The sequence below is a fragment of the Micropterus dolomieu genome, linkage group LG01, assembly GCF_021292245.1.
Source record: "Micropterus dolomieu isolate WLL.071019.BEF.003 ecotype Adirondacks linkage group LG01, ASM2129224v1, whole genome shotgun sequence".
Lineage (NCBI taxonomy): Eukaryota > Metazoa > Chordata > Actinopteri > Centrarchiformes > Centrarchidae > Micropterus > Micropterus dolomieu.
This window is the reverse complement of record NC_060150.1, coordinates 38,407,746-38,429,967: the sequence shown is the minus strand read 5'-3', so window position 1 is coordinate 38,429,967 and position 22,222 is coordinate 38,407,746. Positions and strand designations below refer to the sequence as shown.

The following is a 22,222-nucleotide window of genomic DNA, read 5'->3' as shown; positions in this document are numbered from 1 at the left end:
GGAAAGGCACGATGGACGCGTGCCGAAGCATCCAGAGCGGAGAGCGGAAGAGAAGAGAGAAGGGGGAGAACGACGTCGTGTGTCGCTCTTTTGTGGTCTGGAGTGGTTCCCCCAGGGGGCAGTCCTTCGTTCCCGCAGGGAGCGTTTCCGGTTTCCCGAGGGACTGCCTTTCTAAACTTTTAATGTCTATAAAAGAAAAGAAAATCTATTTGCACGTATTATAATCAAATATTTTCCACAATCAAACCTCACTGGTCAAACAGTTGTACCATTCTAAGTTAAGCATTTGGTAACAGGAAAACAATTGTCAAATTATTGGTCATGATAAATAATGAGTGACATTTATACATTAACGGCATTTCCGACGATGGTATGTAATACTTATTTCATCCACTTGGGGGAGCTCAGGTTACATGAGGAAAGCATCATTTCTAAAGGAATTGTGTGAGAAAGTATTGTGAACAAGCATTGGTTACACATAAGATGTGGCACACATGTAAGGATTGTCCTTAATCTTGCTGAAAATAAAAACACTGCAAAAGTAACTTATTTAGATTCTTTTCAGCAATAATATCAACACAGATAGCAACAATATGGTAACATAACTACTCAAATAGAGGCAAATGTAATCAAGTAACTAAAAGATTATTTAATTAAACAGTTAATGCTTTGAGTTTTTGGAGACTGCAGTCTTTGTTTACATAAAGTTCAGGGCTGTCCGTGGTGATCTGGATTTTGTCACATCTAGGCATGACGGAGTATCCCTTTGAGGTAATGAAACACAGAGCAAGATCAGTTGCCACGGTGACATGAGTGGGGGGGCAGTTTAGGGTTTCCTGTCCTCCTCTAAAGGGGAGTTCTGATAGGCTATTCAGGGAAATGCTAAACGCTGGTTAATGTCCCTTTTGTCAGTTTAACAGTCAGGCACCGCGTTATCAGGCTTCGGAATCAAAGGTGCCAGTTTTACGATCAGGCTGCTCAGGAATAGCACTTAGAGAAAGCGACCTTTCCACCCCCATTCTGTTGGGGTCTCTTCAGCCGTCTGTTGAAAACTGATCTCAACCCCTCCTCCTTCTCTCAGGGAGAGGGGAATAGTTTTGAGTAGTTCAAATTTATTTAATATAAAATGCACAAATCCACACTGTTATTCACTACAAAATGTAGATTGTGGATTGTTCCTAATGTAATGTTAGTTAGCTAATGATACCTAACTTAGCTTACTGCTGAATGTAAGGTTATGTAGCCTTTCTGTTTTTGCTTTTTAATGATTGTAATAGTGAATAGAGACCTACCCAGCTTTACAGGTACAGTGTTAATCCTTAATATTGTTGTCCTTTGTCTCAATCGTCAGGTGATGCGGTCGTTCACTTTTACTGTTACTCTTCAGTTTGACAATCTGAATACATCCTTCAAATGTATAATGCAAACCTTTCTGCCTCTTTTCTGAGATGGCTTTTTTCATTTTTCCAAAAATTAGACAAACTTCCCCCAGGGACTGCAGTTATATACAGTGGCAGCGCCGTGATAAATCCGACAGGTCCAACAGTTTGGCTTAGCGAAGGGTCAAACGCAGTATATTGTGTTACAAACAAAAATTGTTCAAATGCTGCTTATAAATGCCAAATAGCATAAGTTCAAAATAAAGTGTTATAATCGTCTTGTTCACAACAACACTGCATGTAATTTTACTAATCTTAGCTAAGTTGTGGGTAGGCAAACTGTCGTTACAATTGCTGGTGCAAAGCTAACATGAAGCTAACATGCAGAGAGGACGCGAAGTAAGTGAAAGATCATGGTTATCATGGTGAAACTCCTAAAACACTTGGTTAAGATTAAGCCTTGCTACATAAAGGGCACAGTACTTCCTTGCATTGGCACCAAACATTGAACCAAAGTGTCCAATATGGATGTAACTCCTACAGAAATAATTATTGCTTCATGTGATCTTGTACAGGATTTTCCACCATGTTCTCACAGCTCATACTGTTTCTCTCGTTGTGCAAATGAGTAAAAGGAGTAGAGAGATGAGGGAACATGCCTAGAGCAACTCACAGCAGTTTTAAAAGGATATTATTGGCAGCAGCTGCAATGTAAGTTTCACACCTCTTCGCCATGTTTACATTTTGAGACAACTTTCACAGTGCATCTGTGTGAAGTGACAAGTTCAAAGTTCTTCATTAATCCAGTGCTGATTAACAGGTCCTGTTTCCTTTTCAGGGCCACAGTTATTTGCTTTTGGCAGTAACATGCCTCATTATGTCTGATTTTTACATCTTAGTTTTACATTGTGAGCATTAGATGGATTCACCTCATTATAATTTCAAATTTCAAGAAACAGTGAATGTTAATTTCTTTAATATTAAAATGGTTCCTGTTGGGCACATTTGCTTCTTTCCCACAATAGGACCCTGGCTGTACGGTCTATATCCTAATGTTCATACTTTACATGTATGTATATGCTTGTGCTCGTGTGTGTGTGAGAAACGAGTACCGCAGGGATGCATTTTAAAATAGGTCGTCGCTAATCCCCCTTAAAAATGAACATTTCCCTGCCGTGCACCCATCTGAAAGAGAAACAAAGTATAGAAGAAAGAAAAGACAATGAATTATGGATACGTTTTAAGAGGGATATTGCTCCCTGGCCTCCTCGCTGTTTTTCATTTCTTTCCTCCTCCCCTCCCTCCACCCTGTCTCTCTCTTTTTCTCTGTGTCTTCTGCCTCCTCTTAAATCGATACGCGCTGACTGTCATGGGTCAGTGGCCTGTATGCATCAGGCTGGACGGCAACAGAGGAGTGCTGTGTCTACCAGGTCTCTCTGTGGAGGTGATAACTCGTTCCTATCTCAAACCTCCCTTTAAGGGACACCCCCTTTCAATTTATCTTCAATATCCACCTTAGATTGACTTGGGATGACACAAAGGAAAGGCATGTATATGTATGAGATGATATATATGATGCCTAAATACATGCAGCTATATCTTTGCATAGATCAAAAGGATGAAAAGTACGGTTAGTTTGCTGTCCATGGACAGTGAATCAGATGTCTGCGTGTTGTTTATATGCACTGATAATGCTGATCCAATAGATCTTTGTACTAGCGTCCATGTTGATTCCACATTCCGACTTAAGAGGACATGAACACACCCGGAAGTTGGAAGAATGACTTCACAACTCGGGAAACGAGACTATCTGAAGAGCATGTGAATGCACCGTGAGCTGATGGTTGCAATTCTCAACCCTCGCCACGAGATGTCACTAAATCTGAATCTTTAATGAACGAATTTCACTGGGGTTTAGTCCATGGACTGACTTCTAGTGGAAAAATACTACAGAGTGGATGTGCTTGTTGAGAACAGAGCTTTTTTTTTTTTACATAACCTGTAACTGTACAAAATGTCAAATAAAATGCTTCTTGGTCTTGAAAGTAATGTTTGGTTACTACTGTTAGGTACTAAGCTAGATAACTGAACATGCAAACGTTTGCTGCTTATATTAGAGCAGACAAACACAATGTTCAAACTATTCCTTACACTTTTGCTCTCGTGTTTTTGGTTTCGTAGAGGATTAAAAAGAGCATCCACCATCCAAACTCTTTATACACTCAGTATTGCTCCATGCACACTGCTTCAACATGCAGAAAAAAAACTCTGTGTAAAACCAGAAACCAAGCAGCTGTAAGTGGCATGTTATCTTTACAATATGAACAATTCTATTCTTATTTCAAATCACTCTGTAGTTTATGTGTATCACAGCAGTGTGTGTGTCTAGCCACAGGCTTCCTCACACTCCAAGTCCAATTACCTGTGTTAAGGCCACATCTGAGACGGGGGATTACAGCATATTATTCCAGCACAAACAACAGTCTCTGCCCACCAACCTGCAGGCAGCCAGACACAGGCAACCGAGGAAGGTGTGAGAGGTGTTACATTAGCACCTGGATGTGCGAACAGCAAGCTAGTGACCTTTTACCAGTGACTGATACACTACCTGCAAAACTTATTCGCCTCCTGTAGCTTCCTCCTCTGTCCTCAACTCTTCTCGATATGTTCCCGCCCCTGCCTCTCACTTTTTTTTGCCCTTCTTTTCTTGTCTTTCTTTGTCTGGTGTTCTGTTTTTTTTGCTGTGTCTTAAATAGAGCTTTTATTTCATCCTCCATTTTTTCCCCCTGCTCTATCTATTGAAGCACTCTCCACAGAAGCGTAGCCTGTCTCAATTTATCTCTCATTTTTTGACAGTTGATACTTTTACCAGAGGATGTTAGTCAAGATGTCCCCTCTTTCTCTTGACTTGTTGTCACCACTTGAAATTTTCTTTTGAAAATGACTGTGATTCAAAATACTCTATTAAACCTCCTCAAGGCGCCTCCTGTTCCTCAGAAAGGGCCTGAAAATACATCCCCCACACAGACACACCTTTACTAAGAGTGATCTGCCACAATTCTCTAGCCATCATTTCATATCCTTCATTTTTATTTGTTTTATTATTGCATTTTTGTCTTGTCTTTTTCCTTGTAACATGTAGCAGCCAGCATGCCTGTACAAATCGTTGCGCATGAACATCCGTGAGGCACATAACTTCCTTCAAGTCACCTGCCAGGGACTCTAATTAGACTGATAAGCAGTGCAACTGGAATCAGCTCTTCCTGGTAATCAGCCCCACGGAGCCCAGACAGACGGCTAAATGAGGAGGAGATGAGCCATGCAGCCCAACAGGTGTCCTTAAAAAGACAGGGAGGTGTGCTTATGCAGTCTTGTCTTTACCCTTTCTAACTACTTAAGAGTTCCGTCTCAGCCGTGTTTGGAACATATAGAGAGGTTCTGCGGTTATTTGGGAAGTTAAAACTGGAAAAAAAAAAAGCGTCTCTGGCGTATAGATTTAATCATCATGCTGTGATTCTGAATCGCTGCCTCACTCTTAAAAGGAATTATTTGAGAAACTCTGCAGTAAGATGATTGATTCAGAGTGGGGGGACTTATACAATGGCAAACACACTAGTCAAACTATGTATTTTGATTTTTGAATTGCATCCTCTCCTGAATACATCTCTTTCTTTTCACTTTGCAGTCGCAGCTGCTCTGCTTTAGACATATAATAATGATTATCACATTTTGTCTTGAAGCAAAGTAGTAATAAAAAAAGAGCCCAGTGACACATCAGGCAAGCTGAATACAAAATGATATCAGAACTAATAAAATCTCCGAAGGGAAATGTCATATTTGTCATTTTGACACCTGCGTGAGACTGTTGTGTTACACTTTCATTTTACACCCACCACTCCCAGCTGTACACAGGAAAGCAACACCGCGAGATTAACTCTGCGATCTGAGGAGCAGCCAGGATGCTTCACAGAGACAGAGAGAGGAAGGCAGATAGGTTACTTTATCCACTCTCTCAGGAAAGATGTCCACTGCGCTAACATCTGTAGACGTGCTTAGAGGGATTGACTTAAAGGTCTCTGACAGCAAATATGTTCGCTGTGACATTAACCACCTCTAGCTGAGAGCATCTTGAATATCTCAGTGAAAAAGATCCTCAGAAATTATTCTAAACGCTCAGATGATGCATTAGCTAAAAGTGGGAGGCTGAAGTTGTTTAAAAAAGGGACAAAACAGAAGCGTTGTAATCTTGTTATACTGGTGTTTTGATGAATGTATACTCTGTCAGGACACTATTAGCACCTAGAATTAGGATCCATTTTGGATTGTTGGTTTGGATTGTGTCAGAAAATGGTGGCATCCATTACTGATTCATGTTGTCGTATCTATCAAATTAGAGTGGAGTCCTTTATCTTGCAACACCCCACTGAAAAAAACTAAGCAAAAATAGTGATTTGGAATTAATCTGTAATTAGTGAAATGGAGCTAAAACAATTAGTTTGTTAATTGATGAGTCTGTTGCTGATTTAATCAGCTACTATTTTCGATTTGATATCTATTAATAATTTAAGTCATGTTTTATTGTCTTATGTGATAGTAAACTGAGTATCGTTAGGTTTTGGACTGGTATTTGGACAAAACGAGTAATTTGAAGACTTAAATTTGGTGTTTGTGGTGGCATCTACCTCTGTTTTCTGACATTTTATAGACAACATGATGAATTGATGCGTGGAGAAAATAATTTGGCAGATTAACTGACAAGGAAAATGATTGTTAGTTGCAGCCCTAATTACATACATTAACAGATTAATGACCGTTGTGGCAGATTGTATGTAAATGTAGTTTTTTACTAATTCATGATGACATGATGTTTCATTGGACTACTGATATTAAAAACGTTTTTTTGTCACACGGGTCACAGTAGAGACACTGACAGGAAATGGTAAGGCAGCAAGAGCGAGGAATGTTGTTCATCAAAGGCTGGAATCCAACTGGGGAAGTAGCTTTGTAGGCCATTTTCAGACTTTTCTTCAAATAACACCGTCAGTCAACAGTTCCAACTAAACTAACAAGGAGTCACTAATTATTCCTCAAGAAATAGAGACATTAAGGCCTCACAAACAAAGGAAATTTGATCCTCGCCCAGAAATCAGATTTAATTTGGTTTAAAAAAGGTACCCATAATGTATTAATCGGAAATATCTCTGTTGTTGTGTGTTTGAGTACATAGATTAAAGACTGTTATAGAATGTTTTATATTGATTACAAGGCTACTACACTTTCTGCACATTATATCTGAAACAACTTAAGTAGTTTTTATATTATTCATGGTAAGTGCTTATTCTTGTTCGCCTACACATTGTGCATTAATTGTGGATTGTTCAGATTATTTTATAGGACATAAATGCACTTTATTTTGCAGATCCCGTAGATTCCCAATACTTTTCTTAAAGGGAACCAATATATAAGGGTTTAAAAGGGAATTTTAGGTGGTGGCGTGATGTAGGTTTGTGTTTGACAACTGAAAGTGTCTGTTAAGCAGATGTGAAGAAGCTGCCTATCACAGACTTTGGTTAAACAGCTGGAGATCATCGTATGGTGGATTTGGTATGAAAGTGTCAGAGTGGTAATTGTCTTCTGCCACAAACACAAATCTGTGACCAAAAGTATGCTTGGGTAAACATTACACATTGTTATATGATAGATCCTGTTTTCAGATCAAATCCACTTGGTGACTGTCAGAGCCCAACCCCTCTACTCTCTCTGCCTCTCCCTCATATTCCTGACTTGAGTGATGGCGTTTGTGATTCCTAATGACAGTCGGAACAAATCTACGGTAATGAGGTCACATTGGGTTCTTTTTTCCCCCTCTTCTCCTTTCTCTGGAATCACCCTTCACGGCAGGTCCGTACAACCAACATGTTCCTGAGACTCAGACTGGCTCCTGTATATGAGCTCCAGTGAACCAGCGTGAAACAGATCAATTCCTTCCTCGGGAAGACCTCCCTGCAGCCAAAATGGACGCTCTGTCATTCTGGGCATGTGTGTTTTTTCCCAATATCCAAGACTTATTATCTCTCGGCTCACCGGAGCTCATATCCTGGCCTCGTGTTAATGCTGCCTGCTATGTTTCAAAACTCTGCCCTTATGACAGCTTTAGCACATTCATTGATTTATTTAGGTTTTCTACTGTGTGTGTTTGCGTACTTCTTAGCAGTCTCATCTATGATATTGCATTTATCTGCAACGTAAAAGGTATGTGTGCATGCTTGCATGAGCACTCACATCCTTGTAATGATGTGTGTTTCTCCTGGCTTGAGCAGGATGTCTGCACCAACACATCATTACGATTCGTTCGAGCCATTAGCTTGTGGAGAGCGAATTGTGGATGAAAAGCACAATCGTGTGTGTGTGTGTGTGTGTGTGTGTGTGTGTGTGTGTGTGTGTGTGTCTATGAATATGTACATTATGTGTACTTGTGGGTGTGCAGTGTGCCCTCGTGTGCGTCAGCGTGCATACTCAGTATGTGTGTGCTCAGTGATGTGGTTAGTAATGTGGAGACCTGCAGGAGACGGTCCGTGGAGAGAGCCTGCAGGATAATTGCTGCCACAGTGACAGGTAGGGCTGCCTCTGTCTGAGTTCCCTCAGTGGGGAAGCAGTGGAAGTGTGTGTGTGTGTGTGTGTGTGTGTGTGTGTGTGTGTGCGTGCGTGTGTTTTTTTGTGCAGCTCTGTGTGTCAGCTTTGCCATCCCTTCCTCCAATAAGCTTTTCCCCAGTAGGCTTCCTTCAGACAGTGGCAGACTTCCAGATGTTTTCATCTTGTATCACATACACATCCAGGGAAAGAAATGAGGCATCTTTTGCAGGGAGCAACAATCTTAAATCTTTTGGATATAAGTTTTACCCGAGGAAAGACCTCTGAGTAATGTTTTTCATCTAGCTTCATGTATCATGAAGTATCACACGTGGAGTACATTTCAGTTACAAAGTGCTGTGTACTGTAGAGGACCTTTCACTTGTTAAAGTTTCCCTGAAGACTGCAGTAAATCTATTTTTTTATGCAGCGCCGTTCTGACAGCCAGCTTGCGTTATTGGAAAAGGTCATCCAAAGACCCAGCAGCATGGCTCTGCACCATGCTGGACCTTCTGATGACCGTGATTGTTTCAGATGTGAATTGTTTACCTCATTACTCCCTGTAATCTTCAAACCTATCCGTTCTTTTGGAGTGATTGTCAGATGTGATTCACGTCGCATATGCCACACATCTGCAGATTGACTATCTCTGTAAGGGAGCGTAAACGATGTAAACGTGTCCCTGTGAGAATGCAGATCGACATCCATGGGGCTCCTCTCCCACATCTGGAGGTGTCTGCCATCCAAGTCATTTGCCGGTGCTGCCTGTGTTCCCTCGATCTCCTGCAGTCCGTGAAGAATTGGTGTCAGCACCTATCAAAGGCAAAATGCCTATTCTACACAGAGTGTCAGAGCAGCCACAATCTATTAATCAACCAGGCGCCAAAGAAACAGATATTATGAGTGTGTGTGTGTGTGTGTGTGGAAACAGATATTGTGTGTGTGTGTGTGTGTGTGTGTGTGTGTGTGTGTGTCCACAGGCCCTTTTGCATGTGCACGGGTGCAGCAAAGTCTATTCCAGGTATATTATTCAGCCATCTTTGCTCTCTAATAAGAGAGGATGCAATTATAAATGTGTCATGTGGGTTCTGTTTTAAAGAGGATGGGGCCTGTAATGTGTTTGATACCAAAGGCTGCGGCAGGGTCTGCAGCGGACACAAGGCGCATGCTGATTGCACAACTACAGCAATTACCAGAGCTGAAACCAGGCAGCAGACTTCATCTCCTATCCTCTTTTTCTACCGCGTTGTCTTTTAATATCGTCTATAACGTGTCAACCAGAAAACAGATTTTGACATCTTTAAAGGGAACATGTTGCTTTTGTGAAATGCAATGTGTTTGCAGGGGAGTTCGGCTTTTCAGTTAGAAATAGCGACGGTTTGTGGTGTGTTGATTTAGGCTGAATAACAGCAGTTGGTTTGTTTTGGAGCACTGTTGGCTTATCCACAGGAAACGATCGATCAGGGTGAATAAACAGTGAGGCAGCCAGGACCACCTGCTGTTAACAGCATGCTCCTACCATGTGACAGACATGGTGGTATGTGATTGGCACTGCTGATTGGACATTAGAGCCTAATGATGTCATGGCTATCATCATGTTGGGTATACTGAGAGAAGATTGTTTTCTATTCAGCTGAATTATTTGGCTTTATGCAACTTCATATTTACTATTAAAGGATTAAGTTTAATTGTTGTATTCAATTATGTCTAATTATATCAGATTTCTAGATCATCATTGTTATGAGCAACCAGTAGTTAAGAATGAGTAGGTGGAGAGCCATACTGCTGTTGCAAGATATATTAATCACTGCTAAAATGATTACGCAATCTATAGGAAATTGATGAACACAATTTTTTAAAATTAAAAGTCATTTATTAAATAAAAAATTACAGACATTCGCGGTTCCAGCTTTTTAATGTGCAAATGCTACTTTTCCTTTTCTTTAGTCTCCAACTAACACTTATTTTCATTGTCAATTCATTAATCGATTCATTGTTTGGTTTATAAAGTGACAGTCACAATTTCCCCAAACCCAACCTGACATGTTGAAATTGCTTGTTTTATCCGAACACCAGTCCAAACCCAAAAGTTATTGAGTTGTTGAGTATTGTAGAAGACAAAGAAAACCAACATATATTCACATCTGAGAAGCTGGAACTAGTGATTTTGGGGGGATTTTGTTTTTGTAAAGAAATTACTTAAACTAATAATCAGTTATCAAAGTAAACAAATATATTTTGTGTTGATCAGTTAATCAATTGATCAGCCAATCTTTCCAGCTCTCAAATGAATACACAATTTCCGTGTGTTGGTCTGACAAAACAAGTAATTTGAATAATGGGCTCAAGGAAGTGTTGCTGTCATTTTTGTATTTTATAAATAAATACACTGAACAATTAGTCAGGTGATCAATCAAATAGAAAAATATGTATAATAAGATTACAACAATGGAAATAGACATTAGTTGCTGATGTTCCCAACTTCTTTGATTAAGTATTTAGCTTTGACATTTTGATGTTAATTATGAGATGTTAGCACATAGTGATGTCATTGGTTGGAGGCATTGTTTTTGCAATATGTTATTTCTCCTGTGGCTCAGCTCCGCCTTGTCCCTCCGTTTCATTTGTACTTTTTCTCAGAGGTGCAGGTCCTTTTGATTTGGTGTCTTGATTTTATATAAGCCAAGGAGCAGAATAACACTTGATACGCATGAACAAGAAGCGACAGAGGAGAATCTGTAGGATTTTCCAAGCGGCAGCGTAGTGCTCAGGTAGTTGTATATATTAAGTTATGATAGATAGATATTTATCCTTACCATTAAAAAAAATCCCATGTGAAAGTCATTTTGAATTAGTGTGTGTTGCCTGTAGAATATCCTTCCTGAATTTGCTAGAAGTAGTGGAAGTGAAAAAAAGTAGACGATGAACAAATAAGCCTTATAAAAGTGACAACAATATCTGTGAGCTGATTTACATTTTGATAAGCATTAGTGTGCAGAAGCCAGATGTAAAGGGGTCACATACATGTTATATATCATACATGTAATGAATACTCTGCAGCTCAGAGGTCAGCGCTGGCGTTCTTCGTAATCCGAGCTATGAAGGAATATTGTTGTTTTTGTTTCCTGCCCAGGATTTTGACTGAAAAATGGGTTGCCGTGCATCTTATCTGTCAGGGGGATCAGGTGCATCTCCCTCTCTTTTCCCCTCCCTTTCTCTCCCCCCTCCTCCTCCTCTCTCCACTCTGATAGGTAGAGACAGTCATCATACGTGCAAGGGGAAAGTGATGGGCGGAATGGCAGCTTTAATATCGGAGCGATTGCCTGCTGATAAGGCTAACGGCTGTGGAGAGGCGTGAGCGTCAGCCCTCCTCCGCAATAAACACTTTCATTTTGTTTGGCTGGAGTGACGGATGGAGAGATGGAAGTGGTGAATAGACGACCTGAGCAACAGAGGATAGATGGAATGGATGGGGATGTTATTCAATATTAACAGATCAATCAGAAGGTGGCAAAATATGCATTTTGTCAACTATATACCTTGTTTGGCCAAAGAGGCAACATTACGATCATGTGGCAGCACTGCAGTCGGTGATTTGTCTCCTGATGCTGAATTTATATTGCTTCCAACAATAACAACCCTGTCGTATATCAGAAAAATGAATATATATATTCATGACTTTAAGCTCTGATGACTTCATGATAATCATTTCTGAATTGCTATTAGAATCTATGATGAGAGGCACACAATTGCTTCAGTTTGCAGCATATGGCGGAGAAAAGCAACATTTTAATCAAATTATATCTCGATACAAGATAATTTGTGTTGAGCGCATATGCTACAGTGAAATTTAAAGGTCACACAAAATCAAGCATAAATGTGTGCTTGTGTGTTTTTTTAAAATGTATTTTCATTCATTAGCGTTCTTGTCAAAGATGTTTTGAATCATTCTTTAGATTGGTAATTGAAATGGCCTTTTCCACTTCTTCAACAAGTCCTTGATGAGTTTTTAGAAGTATTCTTCTGTTCTTCCAGTTCACCAGGCTGAAATGTCTGATGCTTAAGAGAGACATGGTGATTGTGTTTTAAATCAAAGCACATTCCTCAGTGTACTTCTAATATTTGATAACACAAGTGTTTTTGTAATTTTAAAAACGAAAAATGCCTTTGGTAGCAGGCACAGTTCCAACTTAAATAATTATATTTTTAGGTGTTTTATGTGTCTGTAATAAATTGATTATTTATTGAGCAGCATTGCATGTGGATTGGCCTACTTTAAACATCTAATTTAAAGTTTTAATTGAAATCCTTAACATTTCATTTGAAGATACCCAGGGTTCTGGTGACAACAGGAAGTACGGTTGATTACAGTAAACACTCCTTGTGCATAAATATGGAAGAGCTGCTGATGTGTCTCTTTACAGTGCAGCCAAGCAAAACTCAAGTTGTTTCAATAAAGAAGTCAGTGAATAATAATTACAACCGTGATCTCATGCTGTACAAAGTTCAAATTGTTTTCCACCCAACAGCAGGCCATTGTAAACCTTCCTGAGGAGTTGGAGGTGTACAGCCCGTTGCTGTGAAACTAGGAACAATCGTATCAAGGCGAGACACGGCAGGCAAAAACATCGTGTCATCATGCACTGGTCAATTTTGAGATTTTGGGCTACTTTGCTTCCTTAACATGTCTTATTAGGGCTAGTTGGGGAAAAGTTTGCATTTAGTAGTTTATTTTACTACAGTTTGTCTCTGCACAATACTCATCTTTACAGGCTGTTTTCTTAAAATTAGTTTTCCTCATACTCTGAGCCTAAAATCTCCACTTCAGTAACACTGAGCACCAGACACCAAACTTTCCAGTTGTATTCCTGACTATATTCTGAAGGTTTTTACAGAGGAGTTTGTTCATATATCATTCATAGCCTAAATTTTAGAACATTTTATTCACAAAAACAGGTCAATTTGTTTTTATGCCCGTCGACAGTATTTTTTATTTATGAAATAATAAAAAGAGATATCCAAAAACTTTGAACCTGACTTGATTCAGCGTTCAGATTTCAGTTCTTGAAATAGAAGCAAATTAGCGCATATTTCATTATATACTGCCTAATTTGCATATTTAAACATAATATTTCAGAAAACCTGTAATACAAAAAATATTGTCTTAATGTAAGTAATCAGCTAGGAGAGTTTCATGGTGATATCTTATTAGTTTAATTTTTTAACCCTATTCACCTGCAGTGTCTCTCCTTAACAACCAAAGCTTTCACATTGAGATTTGAGGCACATAAGACACATGAATATCCACTGTCAGTGTGCTAGATGATGCTGGTGATAGTTAGGTCCTACTACTGACAGCTAGCTTGAGTAGGAGCCTGCTGGAATACAGTCATACAGTACATATAGCATCCGTAAACATGACTGACCCACACTAGCTTACATTAAACAGTTGGCTATTAACAGGCTGGCTATTTAGACAACACTTATTGCAATGTCAAAACTGTGTTGGGTCACTGACGCACTTTGACGGGGGAGACTAAAGGGGCATGATGGCTGACTGATTATCTATCCAGGTATTAAGAATGGTCAGGTTCAGGCAAGATCGCAATATAATTATTAGAGATGTCTATAAAACAAAAGTTTGTTTAATATGAAATGCATACACACTTAATCCAAACTAATCCAATAATCCAAACTAATCCAAACACACGTCTTGACACACATCTATAGAATCTTTAGTGTCTGTAAGAGAAGTATTGATTGTATTGAATAGTCCCAGGTCACTAGGCAATTTCTACTTTATATTGTCCAATAAAACTTGCTTGTGTATGTGATTTCAATTGAAAGCACATGAAAATGGAGCACATTTTAACCCACATGAAAAAGCCTTTTTTACTGTGCTTTTTTTCGCCTGCCGAACATCAGATGATACGGCTCAATATGACACGGAAACCAAAAAAGATCAAATGAACAGCAGGGATCAGATCTCGATATTAGAGATCAGACTAGATAGACTCAGACAATGCCTATTAAAATGGCTGGAGGAGCCTCTCTGAAATGAGACCTGACATCTCTTTTCCACAGTCTGTCAGGAGTATTTGGTGGCTAATTTGAAGCTTACAAAATCGGTGTGTGTGTCTGTGAGAGAAAGAGAGTGAGCTCCAGTGGGAGGTTAATACAAGGGGTGACCAAAAAGAGATGCTGTAGGCTGTTATCTGTACAGTCAGTGACAGAACAAGCAATCCATTGGCTGGATTCTCTCCTCGCCCAGATCCATCCGGTTACCGGCTAATGAGCTCGGCAAGTACATTGTATTTACATTTAAAGTGGCTGTTGTGCGAACGTCCTTTCTCTCATGTTGATTGGAGAGTCCTCAGCTTTGATTCACAAGTAAATACTGACCTTCAGGCTTCTTTGGTTTCGCCATAAGATGGTTAATGTCAGCTTGTCACTCAAAAACCCCGAGCTGCAGCTGCTGTGACGTGTATGTGTGTCGATTCCCGACTAATCTTTCGTAGTTTGACTCACGGTGTTTTGCGACACCAGAGGGGTCCTCATTAGGACCAAAACGTTGTGTGACCTTTTAGCAGCTTCGCCTCCCTCTACCACCTACGACCTTACGCAGCTGGGCCCAATTACCTCGCTCATTACCCCCCTCCTAGAAAGCACCAGGACCATGCAGGTAGCTATCTATGGAGAGGCAATATGTCTGCTGTGACTAAATACAGGATGAAATGAAAGTGAGTGTAGACATGCCAGTGGAAGACTTTTCTCCTCTCACTAATGGCAGTGGATTTTCTTTTTTCCTCCTCTTGTCTACTTCTTTTTATGTACTGCTCTAAATTAGAGACTTTGAATGTATATGTGACCTTTCTAGGGCTCGCCGCCTCCCTTTTGCTTCTTCAGAAAAACCCTGGCTGACACCTAAAATGTCCCCTTTGCTGCCGTGTTGATGAGATGACGAGATGATCAATGTTTGCAGGATCCTTAATAACCAGAAAGAGAAAAGGGGAGAGAAGCAGAGCGAGGGAGATGGATGATTATCCTAAAAGTAGCGTGCTTAATTAGATGGAATGCTGCATACATTGTGGACTGAGTGGAATCATTGGGATAGATTAAAATACTAATTAAACAGGCCCTTGCCGAATTTGGAGTGCGAGGTGGGGTTCAGCTCTTCAGGGTCATTTGCATAGCCTTCATCTGGGGAAATGGGATTTAAAGGACCTGCACTCTTTCTCTTTCTCTCTTTAACTCTCACTTTTTTCCTTTCCCCCATTACCAATCACATTCACATGCTAACAAACTCAATTAAAATTATGCTCCATTTTTCGGTTTCACGATAATTTGGCATAATCTATTAAGGCCCCTTTGATTTTGTTTTTCAATATAAATGTCTCCATCAAAGTGAGGAAGGGACGTTAAGCACAAGAGGGGGAAAAAAGTCGGCGAAATGTGTGATCTTGAACGATGGATATTTAACGTTGCCTCACTTTGGTTTGATTTGCATGATAATATCTTTCATGAACAAAGCTTTGGAAATAGCATGCCATATTTGATTAGATCAATAGATCTCAGGATCAAACTTGGGTGGTGTATTAATTACTGCAAGAACAAAGGCAGGAGCTCAACTTATTGTGTGCTGTGAATCTACAAGCACTTCATCAGCTTCCTGGTAATCTTCAGTATGTCTGACTCAACGTGTGTGAGGATAACAGTCCTTTTTACTGGTAAACTTTTGTGTATATTTTATATTTTTAACCATAGTGGCAGCACGGCGGTGTCGGTCACTCCACCACTTTGGTCCAGAAATATCTCAACAACTAATCAATGGATTGTTGTGAAATTTTGTACTGACATTTATTGTTTCCCAGGGGATGAAGCCCAATGATTTTGATGATCTCCTTACCTTTCCTCAAGCGACATCGTGAGATTCTGTGTGAAATATCTCAACGACTACTGAATGAATTGCTATAAAATTTGGGACAGACTCCTTCCGGATGGATTGCAATAACTGTGGTGCCTTTTCATCTAGCCCCATCATCAGATCATAATTTCAGTTTGTCCAGTACAAAACTAATGACATTCAGCCTCAGCTGTACTTTGTGTAGTGCCAATTAGCAAATGTTAGCATGCTAACACGGTAAACTAAGAGAGTTATCAAGGTGAACATTATACCCACTAAAGCTTAATTTAGACAACACAAGGCAGGTACAGAAATGTGGGAACTGCAGGAACTATTATTGGTCAGCAGGGACATTGTAAAAAGGCTTAGTTATTGTCTCCTTTTTAGTAACACACATCTAGCAAGGCCCAAGCCACCTCCGCTGCAAGCCTTCTGCTCATTGCAACCCCTGCTCGCTATCACAGTGAAAGAAACAAAGTCCCATATTCAGTCACAAAACAAGATGATCAGTCCCGCCATCGTGCATATCACAAGTTAAATGAAACAACATAGACACAATTACTGTGGGGAAGATAATTCAAGTGTGATACGACTTAATCAGGTAGGGTACCTCTGTCTAGTTTTGCAGGGGTAATATCAATGAGAACAATAAATCAATCTTAGTCCCATTAAGCCCTTGTAGAAACCATAAATCCAGTGTAAACATCAGCATGTAAACATAGATAGATAGAGCGCCACCATGTTGAGTTTTTGCAACCAGCGGCACCGGATGTGACCATATTTGGACGAGACGGTGGAGCTAACGGCCGTGTGTGGAGCTAGCTAGCTTGCTTAACTAAGTGTGTCTGTAATTCACATTAACTGTCATTTTAACAGGGCTGACAACTTTATCTAGCGAACAACATGCTTAAAACTAAATGTACTCACCAGAGAAAGTGAACAGCCAACTCCTAATACGCTTTTTCAGCGGCGCTGGTTAAATTTACACAGTGCCGTGGGTATGAGTCACTCTAGCCTGATTGACAGGTCGCCATGGTAACAACTTGTCAATCATAGATAACGCCGCCCTGAAGCATACTCTGCTTAATGGTCTATTTTCCTCTAAATGGGACCATAATATACAAAATGATGTTGTATTGAAGAAGACTTGAAACTAGCGATTGAGACTATAAACTCATTAGGAAAGTGTTTACGGAGGTAATAAATCAGGTGTGAAGTAGGGTCATTTTACTGTTATTTCTAATGGAACTGGACTTATTTTTGCAACCAGAAGAGTCGCCCCTTGCTGGCCATTCAATAGATTGCAGGTTTAACCTGCTTGGTCTTACCCTGAAGATTGTTTTGCTTCTCCTCTTGAAAAAGATTTTCTGTGTGTATGTGTGGGCTGGGCCTTTTCTATGACCAGTTTGACATCTGACTCATGCTGTTACATACATTGCATCATTCTCAGTTCCAGTGACCACTTGTTCTGCCTCAGGAACAGAAAAATCTGCTCATACTCAACACCTCCTCTGCTTTTGTCTCCCGTGCAGTCCAACAGAAGCAGCAGCTGGAGAAGGAGACAGGCCTGAAGATAGTGGAGGCTGGAGTTAGTGATGTAAGTCATACTCACTAAAAATACCCGTTGTTCAGTGTGTAAGAAGAAAAAAAGAGTGAGTGGGTGTGCTTGTGATTGTGTGTCTTCTGTGTTTGAGCTCATGGGACAGGAATAACTCTGTGATTCCTACTTGTCTTGGCATTCGTATCACACCTGCAGCTTCAGTTGTGCAGCCAAACACTAATCTGCAGCAGCAATGAATTCCAAACACACATCCTTTTAAGTGTGATGCTTTGATTACCGCCCCACGTATTCATTTCCTTTAGGTCTCTGAGAGCTGTTGTCACCATAGCAAAGAAAACACAACAAGACAAAAGCCTGATGCATTTTGTGAAACTTAAAGTAAGTGTTGATCATCGCTGCAGAGCAACAATAACCAGATTATCTTGAGTGCTGTCACTTTGTCGGGAGCCCCGATGCTCCTGTGACATATTCATTGGAAAAAATTAAGAGGAGAGCAGGAGGACACTCAGGATGATCCAGATGAAAGGAGAGTAAATGTGTATTCATTCAACACTGATAAATATTCATATGTATCAGCGGTAAGGATCTAATCAAGCACCCATTGATGCATCATAGCCCTCCATGCTTGCCTGGTAAATGAGTTTCTCTATGGAAATGAGACAGACAGCCTTAGACCCCTGAGCTGCCCTGATCATGAGGCATGCTGGGAGCTAAATGGATGTGGCCTGTGCATCGCAGGACAGTTGCCAATGGCAACAACCGTCACACACTGTATAGACAAGATCATTTTCCCGTGTAAGTCCCTTCTATGCCGTCTCCCTTTTGGTGTCACTGCCTTTCTTCGCCCATCTGCCTCCCACTTATATCTTTTTTAGCACCACATTTTCTCTCATCTTATTCCATATTGTGTCTTTATCACGTTTTTCTCAATTATCTCTGATTCACATTTTTTTTCTTCTTTCTTCACTGTGACTTTTGTCCTGTTCTTTGTCTGCCTCTCCTCGCCTCCTTTTCATTCTTTTATTCCCACTCAGACTGATTCCTGCGCTTAGCCAGCACTGGTACAGGGCTGTGTTTGTCATATTGGGCCTATTTGTAGATAATTAGCTGCAATAATAGCCTCTCTGCAGGAGCCAGGGTGAGGGAGGGATGGATGGGAAGAGGGAGGGAGGAAAGGAAAAATCTGTCTTCCACCTCATGGGGAGAAAATCTGCGCCAGACTGTGTTTGTAGAAATGCATGTTAAGGAAGCACGGCATTTACTGTACTACAAATAAAGACCTGGCAAAGTATAAATGCTGAAAACCCACTCAGAGGGCGTTTTATTAGCAACAGCTCTAATGTGGATGTGTTGATCTCACCAGTTTGTATCCAAGAAGTGGAGAGTTGAGGGTAAGTTGGGCAAAATAGTAGCTTTTGACAGGAGAGCCTGTGGAGTGGGCTCTTCAAATACATTAGTTTAAAAGGTGTTAAACCAAAAGCCTGCTTTCAGTAAATGTACAGTAATTTGACCACAGTTATGAGTGAATGCCTGCTAGAGGTTGCAGAATGGGTCTCCTGTAGCCTGCTTCTTAGTGGCAAAAATAGAAATATTCTGGGTAAAATTGGCTCAGTGAATTTATAAGAGGTATAGAGTGGGAAATTAAGCTAAGCACATGCTTTTCACAGACAAACCATCAACAATGTGGTTGGCATCATTAAGTCTTATCGCTGACAACCCGTTCTGACAATCCCTTTTTATTTAAGAGGTGACAAATGACAAAACAGCTTAGGAAGATGTCCAGATAGAGCGAACGTCAATAGCAGTAGATGCGGACCAGGATAAGCAAATGTCAAATTAGGGGGAAGGAGACATCAATCAATAGGCTGAGCAATATCTACTCCATTATAGATCACAGGGAAGTCTGTGTGGGGCATAAGAAATGTATTTTCTGAGAATTTTTTTTTTCTTAACAGCTGTTTCCCAAGTGGGACCTCCACTCTTGTGGAAACCTGAAAGGCAAATGGAGGTCCTCTTACAGCAATCTGTGAGACCTATAAATGTGTGTGAAAAACTGTGAGGAGGGAAAAGAAATGAAGTGAGAAGAAGTTTATGGGTGATGTGCCCTCTTCACAGCTTTTGCAGCTGCTGGCTCCTCTGTCTGTATTCATACTGCATGAAACCATACATATAAATACATATATCCATGCTATTATCAGACACTTAGTGCTCTAAGTGTGGAAATAAGTCCTGGCAGATGATACCACACCTAAAAGACGCAGTGCTCAGTGACTGTGCATCCCTCGCACCATAGACACAGCCATAGACACAGCATGGCTGGTCTATGGCTGGTTAATCCCAAAAACTATTTTCTGAGGTTAAATATGTCTCTGCTAATATTGCCCTAATCAAGGTCTTAATGACTGAAACCTTGATCTGCTAATAAAGATTCACACTGATATGAGTGTGCAGAAGCTTTCCTCTGGATTAAAAATTAAGTATTAAAAAAATAGAATGTGTGACAGTTTTGACAGCTGAGATGACAAAACTCCACCAAGACAGAAGCTGAGAGAATACTGCCTCATGTAGCACAGGCTTCAAATCAACATTTTCTTTCAGAGTGTAAAATATACCTGAGTTTATTTTTTTATTAAATTAAACATTTTAAATAGTGCATCTGTAAAGAATCCATGCTAATGTTTTCCCAGATCTGTGTTCCTCATGCCGATATTTCCAAATACTCTGCGATATGGATGCCTCTCCACATTCAGCCTACCTGGTGCCTGTGTGATTAAATTGGAAGTTAAATTGAGATTCATTGACATTTTGACAGCGGTCTCATGTCTGAGATAACTCAGGCAAACTGCTTATGTGAAGAGGCACTTATTAAGCATAGAATTCCCTGAGCGGCATGTCAACTGATTATTCAACCACTAAAAGTAAATAATATATTGCAGGCAGGGAGTTTTTACATTGTGCTTGGGTGTATTGTTTGTGTGTATGCATGCACGAATGTACAGCTTGTGTGTACAGTATTAAGATGTGCATGGCTTTGGTGTTTGTATTTAATGTAGTTGTAATTGGTTTACAGTAAGTGTACGTTTTTCTTTTTGCGTTGATTTTCTTTCTTTTTGCGTTGCATTTGATTTCTACTCTAGCTGCATAATGAAGGTGGATGCAGGTGAAGTTATCCTGTCATGTGTCACTCTGGAGTGGCTGTTGGAGAATGCCACCGTGTTATGGTGGCCGAAAAGCTCACATTATATTACTAATGAAAGTACTAAGTGCAGAGGCACAGAGGCAAAACCCATCTCAGAGAAAGGTCACATGTAATGATGACCCCTCCCAATGGATTTAAAGGCTTTCCTTCCAATATCCTGTGCCGTAATTAATGCAAAGACACATCTGTTTCCTGTGCATCAGGTTTTGAGTATGATCATATGTATTTGTTCAATTTGAACAATTGAATGTGTAATATCATCAACCTCAAATTTGGCCAGCCTCCAACGTGTTTTACACTGAATTTCAACATGACAACACCAAACTAGTGTACAGAAATATGCCTACTACAACTACGTACTTACTATCGTCCTATTTTTTTATACATGTTTAAATCCTGGTGTTTAATTAGTTTAAATAGCAATGGTGCCTCTTTCTGTTAGGTATGTTATGTTTGTGTTAATATGAACATAACTTTAGTATTTATATTTATTAGCAATGCTTGCATCATGTTTCTGGATATGATAATGTCAATCTGTCAGTTGGTGAGTCAGACTGAAATATCTCAGCATTGACAGGATGGACTGGCACAGCATTTTGATAGATAGACAGACGATGAATCCAATAACTTTTCCTCTAGCCACCACAAAGTCAGAATTTAAATTTTTCTTTGGTTTATGACAAAATACCTGCAAAACTAGTCACATTCCCATCATATGTGTGCTAATTACCAAATGTTAGCACACTAAACTAAAATTGTGAACATGGTATTTTATACACCTTAGATGGTAACATTACACCTGCTAAACATAGGCATGTTAGCATTGTCACTGTGAGAATGTTAGCATGCTAATCTTAGCATTTAAATCAGCACAAGCAAGCAAGCAAATAGAGCCTCACTGTAGAGTCTTTAAATCTTGGTATAGTGTTTGTCCCTGCTTCTGTTACAAATGGACATTTGATATAATGTACCGCAGACTGATGACCCTTCACCTTATCATTATGTGTCATTTTCATATTAAAATACAAAACTTGAGCAACAAAAACTACATTTATACAGTCACCCTTAATGCACTCAGTAGAATCCAATAACTTCTGGTTCAGGAACGATGACTTTAAATTTGCATTTTGTTTTGCTGCTACACTCACATGAATATTTATTTCCACATTTTTTATATTATGCGCATGGTCGGGCAATATCAGCGCATTTTGCTTTCCTTTAATCTAACAAAGTCTGAATATTGTAGCATATACCACTCGACAACAAATACAATGTACAACCATCAGTGGATGCAATTCCTCCGAGTAAATGGGACAAATAATTTCAGAGGGGACTTCAAAGGAAAACCACAACACTGACCATTTCCTACCAGGGAAAAGAGACAGACACACACAGGCTGAAATAAATAACTGTGATAAGAGTTGTCCAAATTGATCTTGTAACGGGACGGGTATATGCTTTACTTCAAAACATATTTCCATGTGTTGGTTTTTGAAGTAGATATTTTTTTTAAGAATCACAAGATGAGAAAAATATATTCTAATGTTAAT

At 39.9% G+C, this 22,222-nt stretch overlaps 1 protein-coding gene across 1 annotated transcript in view; it reads left to right on the top strand.

Moving 5' to 3' along the window:
• Positions 1–22,222, top strand: part of ptprn2 (protein tyrosine phosphatase receptor type N2) — a 138,535-nt gene that overhangs the window by 68,147 nt on the left and 48,166 nt on the right. Inside the window, exon 11 of the mRNA XM_046071941.1 lies at positions 17,445–17,509. Within this exon, the coding sequence (XP_045927897.1) occupies positions 17,445–17,509 (65 nt within the window). The remainder of the gene's footprint in view (positions 1–17,444; positions 17,510–22,222) is intronic.